The following is a 5,277-nucleotide window of genomic DNA, read 5'->3' as shown; positions in this document are numbered from 1 at the left end:
CGTGGGACCTGGGGCCTGGGGCCTTGGGGGCTTCCCAGCGCCCTGCTGGGGATGCGGCCCCCAGGATCGAGAGCTCGGGAGGAACAGGTCGGCATTTCAAGGAAGGCCGAGCGCTTGGCCAATTTCAATCAGAGAAGCTGCTGGAATAAGAGAAACGTTGCTTATTGTGCTAGTACTACCCCCTTCTCTCCACCCTCCAGGAGCCAATTAAATTCGCCCCTGCTTGTCGACCAGGGAAAAAAAAACTTCTAAAAGGACCAAAGCCGGAGGTGCCTATCCAGGCCCAGACTCTTGCCCCAGGCCCTCGGCAGCCACCCGCTCCCTGGCGCCCGACCTCCCCGCTGCTGAAGCGACTGGGTCAGACTTCCAGACTTAAAACGAAGTCGTTTATTTCAATTTTGCTTTCACATTATGTTCCGGTACAATCAAAACTCCTGGACGAACCTCTTGAATGAAAGTCCTGCGTTGAGCGCAATCACCAGGTCCTGGACGCCCGGGTAATACGGCGGGTGGACTCGGGATTCAGAGGCGCTGGTATAAAACAGACGCTGCTGCTTCGGGAACTGTGGGGCGGCCGGTTGGGGGAAATCCGGGGGCAGAGGCGTGGAGATCGTGCCGGCTCCTCCAATTAGGATTATTCCTGATGGCATTTGGACTTCGAAAAATCCAGACTTCGCTTCCAGGCCGGTAGTGGCGCCGGGCCTAGCAAGACTTCGGCCAAAGCAGGGAGCACAGGCGAATGCGGGGCTGGCTCTAGGCCTGGCGCAAAAAGGGGTGCAGGCAGGCTTCGCAAGGAAGCGCTCGCGCCCCGGCCTTTCGGGGGGGCCCCCTTCCCGGGTGCATTCTCACCAAGTCGACTTCCCGTGCCTCTGAGCCTCGCAGGTCCACAGCCCGCCCCCAAACCTCGCAGCAGGGGAAGATGCGGAGTTTAGAAAGCTATTCCAGAAAAATAAAAGTCCCATTTCAACTTTATTGGGTTAAAGCAAAATTAAATCTTGGCTATTCACACGTATGTTACAGAGGACGAGGAAGCGTCCGGAAGAACCTCCTGGCATTTAGTGGAGCCACAGAACACGAGGGCATTGACAAGCATCAAGACATCAAGCAGCCTTAGATTTCACGATCACTCCGAATAGGACATAGAAATACGGAAATACAGCCAGTTTCCACTGGGAAGAGTTCTTTGAATACAAATGATATATATTTATATGTATTTTTGAACCAGTCACCCCTAAGGTGAGTCCTTTCTCTGCTAACAAGCAGCGGAGGACACAAAAGTATCTTCAGCTAATTAACTCTTGAGCAGTGTTTTCAGAGCAATACTTGCCAAATTAAAACTACCTCCCCCATTCAAAACAAAACCAAACAAAAACCTTATCCCCTCTCCAAACTAAAAGGAGGGGAGGGGCGTTTTAGGGTTCAGCGGGTGGAAAGATTCAGAGGGGATCTGAGGAGGAAGATATTTCACATTATACCGTGAAATACAAAGTTTCTTTTGTATAAATTGTAGGGAACAGGAACATGGGGGTAGAAACAAAGACAAGGTAGTCTCTCTTTCCCGATTACTTCAACCGGCATGGGAGAAACGAGTTTGTTTTTGGAAATGGGAGTGCGCAGAGCTAAGCGGAATTTACTTCTCCTAACGGGGAAACGGACAAAGTAGTCCGCCCGACCGACCGCGCGCACCTTTTACCGGGACGCCGCTGGGGAACATGTAGGAAGTTTCGAGTCGCGCCGCCTTCTCGTCCTCTAAATTTCAGCCCCTTTCTTATTCCCCCTCCTGCCTTCCTCCTGCCTTGGCCCTCTCCCTGCCTCCATTCCGGCAATGAGCCAGTCAGAGGGGAAACACCAAGAATCCGGAGAAGGTCGAGTACTTCCAGCCCCCCATCAAGTTCCCCCGCTCCAGCTTGAGGTATGCTCGGTCGCCTTTCTCCATCTGGATTAGAACTCCATTGCTGGCGGCCTCCCGGGTCACGTCCTGGTCACCAGCAAAGGCTGAAATCACCGGCCACCCGTTTAACATGAGGCTCACCTGGGAAAGAGAAAGGCCTGCTTCAGGGGAGCAACCTAGGCGGGTACCGAAGCTGCGGTAAGGACGCGAACCTTCGCGGCTTGGCTAACAGCCACAAAGGGCTGGGGACCCGGGGGAAGGGGCCGGGGATGAGAAAGGGGCTTTGCAGCCCAACTGGGTGACAGGAAGGGTCTGCCCCCCTAAAATGGGAGTCACTTTCATTTCTTGAGCGCGCCAAGCAAATCCCGATTGCACTTTTATCCAGTTTAATGAACCCGTAGGCGGCTCAGGTGCCCTGAGACTTTCGCGGCCTCCCCCCACCCCACAGTCCCCCCCCCCCCCCCCACCGTTTCAAAGAGACAATCGGGCAACTGGGGTTTCTGGGAGAACAAATAAAACAAAAAACAAACAAACAAAAAAAAGCCTGGTTTCTCCTGGTCCTAGTTGCCTGGACACTGTGAAGACACAGTGGAAAAGACCGGCAAAGCTTCTGGCTGATGAGAAATTTCGCCAGAGCTGCACTCTGTGCTTCATCCCCGAACCCGGGCTCAATTCCTATCCCAGATCCAGCCGTGCGGCCGCTGCCTGGTTTTGTTTGCCCTTGGGTGGCATCAGCAGCCAAAGGCCCAGTGCCCTCTCCCTGGCCGCGGTGCACCCTGCCTTCTGTCGGCCCAAAGGAAACCTGGACACCTTCAGGAACCTGGAGAACTGGTGAGTGCTGGCTGGAGCCCAGCTAGAGCCCAGAGGGAGTAGCATTACACCCCCGCCATTCTCTCTCCACCCTTCAACCGCTTGGGCTCGGGTGCTGGTAGTTCAAAACCCCAGAGTCGGTCCCCAAGCGATGCCAGGAGCCCCCTGAGCATGGCACTGAAGGCAAGCGCACAGGAGTCCAGGCTTTCAAGCTGGGACAGGGGGTGGGGATCCTGTCTGTGGTGCTGAAGGCCGGTGGCAGGAAGCTGCTGGACGGAGGGAACTGTCTCTGATGCTAGCCAGCAACCTCTATGGGAAATCCCTAGAGTCCCATCCGAAAGGGGGAGAACCTCTTTGGAGGGGCCCAGAAGGCAAAGGCAGGGAAACTCTGTGCGGGAGGGGACTAAGGTTCCAAGCGCCGGTGAGAGAAGCCAGAGACAGTCCAAGCCACAGAACTGTGAGGCCCTGCCACTCGTCCATCCAAGTAACCCCAGGCACATGCAGCTGCCCCTCTATCTCCCACCCCTCCCTACACGGCCCGCTCACTCCGGTGGCTAACAGCCCCCTCCCGGGCCCGGGGCCTGACCCAGACGCGGTGGCTGACCTGAATGGTCTGTCTGTTGTAGACTTTAACCACGTGGAAGTTAAAACTGTAGATCCCTTTGCGCGGGGCGATGAAAGTGCTGCGTTCTGAATCAAAGTTGTTCCCGATGTTCACTAGTACCTATAACGAGACGGGAACGAAGGGGAGTAGACAAGAGTCAGTCCCGAACTCCTGTCCCCGAGCCTCTGCGGAGCCTTGGAGCGGATCGAACATCAGCCTTCCACGTCTCCCCCCAAGCCGATCTGCACGGAGCACTCACCTGGTCAAAGTAGATGATCATAGTGCGATTACTCATCTCGGACGGCTCGTGGTTGGTGCTCCTGATGGCAGAGAAAGCCACCTTGGCGCTGCCGGAGCGCACCGAGATGCCCAGAGCTGTGCCCGTGGGGTCGGACGTGGGGTTGGAGTCGCACACCACCAGGCACTTGCCTTCCAGCACGATGGGCTCCGTCTCATTCTGCCCGCGGGCCGGGCCCGCCAGCCACGCAGCCCCCAGCAGCAGCAGCTCCACGACGCCCAGCATCGCGGCGCCGGCGCCCACCCCGCCCCCCACCCCGGGGGCTGCTTGCGCCAGCCGCCCCCCCCGCCCCAGCCCCACTCCGAAGCCCCCTCCTCTGCTCCGTGCGCAGCTTCGCAGACACCGCTCTGGATATCAGGGCTCTTCCTTGCACTCCCAGGCAAGCGCGCCCCCCGAGCGATGCTCCCGGAGCCCCGCCCGGGCCTCAGGGGTGCCGCGGCTGCCCAGACGCACTTGGATGCATAGCCGCTGCCGCTCGGTCCCCGCTGCTGCCGCCGCCGCCTGCTCGCACCCGCAGCTGCCGCCGCCGCCGCCGCCGCCGCTCTGAATTATTGATGCAGCCGGCGCTGCAGCCGGAGCCGGCGGAGAGCGCGCGCCGGGCACAAAGGCGCGGACCGCGGCCTGGCCCCGCCCCCGCGGCCTCCCGGCCCGCCTCCCCCCGCGGCCCCGCCCCCGCGCCGGCCCAGGCCCCGCCCCCCAGCCAATCCTGGCGCGCCGCGCTCCCCGCTGAGCCAATGGCGGCGCTGTCCGCGCGCGGCCACCTGACCCCGGGCGCCGTTGTTATTAGGCGCGGCGAGGCGGGCGGCGCGCGGCAGCAGGGTTGGGCTCTGGCCGGGAGTCTGCCGGGGGAGCGAGGGCTGGGGGCGCGCGCGCGCGCCCGTGCCCGGACCGTCCGCCGCGGCCGCTCGCTCTTCCGTCTCCCGCCTCGCGCCACCGTCCTGTTCAGCCCCCTCGGCCCTTCCGCCCGCCTCCAGCCGCCGGCCCGCAGGTAGGAGGCGGCGCGCGCGCCCGGGGTCGGGAATAGAAGCAGGGCGCGGGAGGCGCCGCGTGTGGGCGCGCGGGGCGGGAGGGGAGCGCCCCCCAGCGGGCGCGGGCGCGCGGGGCAGCCGGCGCGCGGGTGAGTTCGGGCGAGCGAGCGGCGGGCCGGGCGGCCGGGCTGCAGGGCGCGTGCGTGCGCGGCGGGGCGGGACGGGGCGGGGCGGGGCGAGCGCGGCGGCCTCCCGGGAGGTGCGGGGACCGCGGGCCCGGCTCCCGGCCCGCGCCCCCGGCCCGCGGCCGCCGGGGTGGAGCTCGCCCCGCTGCCCCGCCCGCCTCTCGCAGCCCCCTGCCTGCGGGCCGCGGGCCTTCCTTCCATTCGGGATGGATCCTGCACGCGTGTGAAGTGGCAGGCCCGGGGCCGCGGTGCACCGAGGGTGCCGCGGTGAACCGACGCGGACCAGGCCTGCCTTCGTGCCCTCTGCAGCCCAGCACGCGGGGCAGGGACAAGCACGGTGGCGTCGCACGCAGGCCCCTTTACCGGATCGCACTTTCCCTTTGGCACTTAACGGTCGATACGTTGCATCCGTATTTTTTTTGTCTGTGCCGTGCGTCTCTACTGCGTGTTTCATCTACGTGACCTGTACCTTAGAGCTGAGTTGTAGACCCCAAATCTTGTGATTCGTGGGCGAGTTTTCA

General features: G+C 62.0%; 1 protein-coding gene across 1 annotated transcript; it reads right to left on the bottom strand.

Moving 5' to 3' along the window:
• Positions 1-372: 372 nt before the first annotated feature.
• On the bottom strand, positions 373-4,193 carry CBLN1 (cerebellin 1 precursor). The gene is made up of 3 exons (XM_026011719.2): positions 3,565-4,193; positions 3,306-3,425; positions 373-2,032 (listed from the first exon to the last, which is right to left on the bottom strand). The coding sequence occupies exons 1-3, from the start codon at positions 3,826-3,828 to the stop codon at positions 1,835-1,837; spliced, it is 582 nt and encodes a 193-aa protein (XP_025867504.1). The 5' UTR covers positions 3,829-4,193; the 3' UTR covers positions 373-1,834.
• Between the last annotated feature and the right edge of the window lie 1,084 nt (positions 4,194-5,277).

Source organism: Vulpes vulpes, chromosome 2 (genome assembly GCF_048418805.1).
Source record: "Vulpes vulpes isolate BD-2025 chromosome 2, VulVul3, whole genome shotgun sequence".
NCBI classification, from domain to species: domain Eukaryota; kingdom Metazoa; phylum Chordata; class Mammalia; order Carnivora; family Canidae; genus Vulpes; species Vulpes vulpes.
Note: the sequence above shows the minus strand (reverse complement) of the source record. Positions and strands in the feature narration are given on the sequence as shown.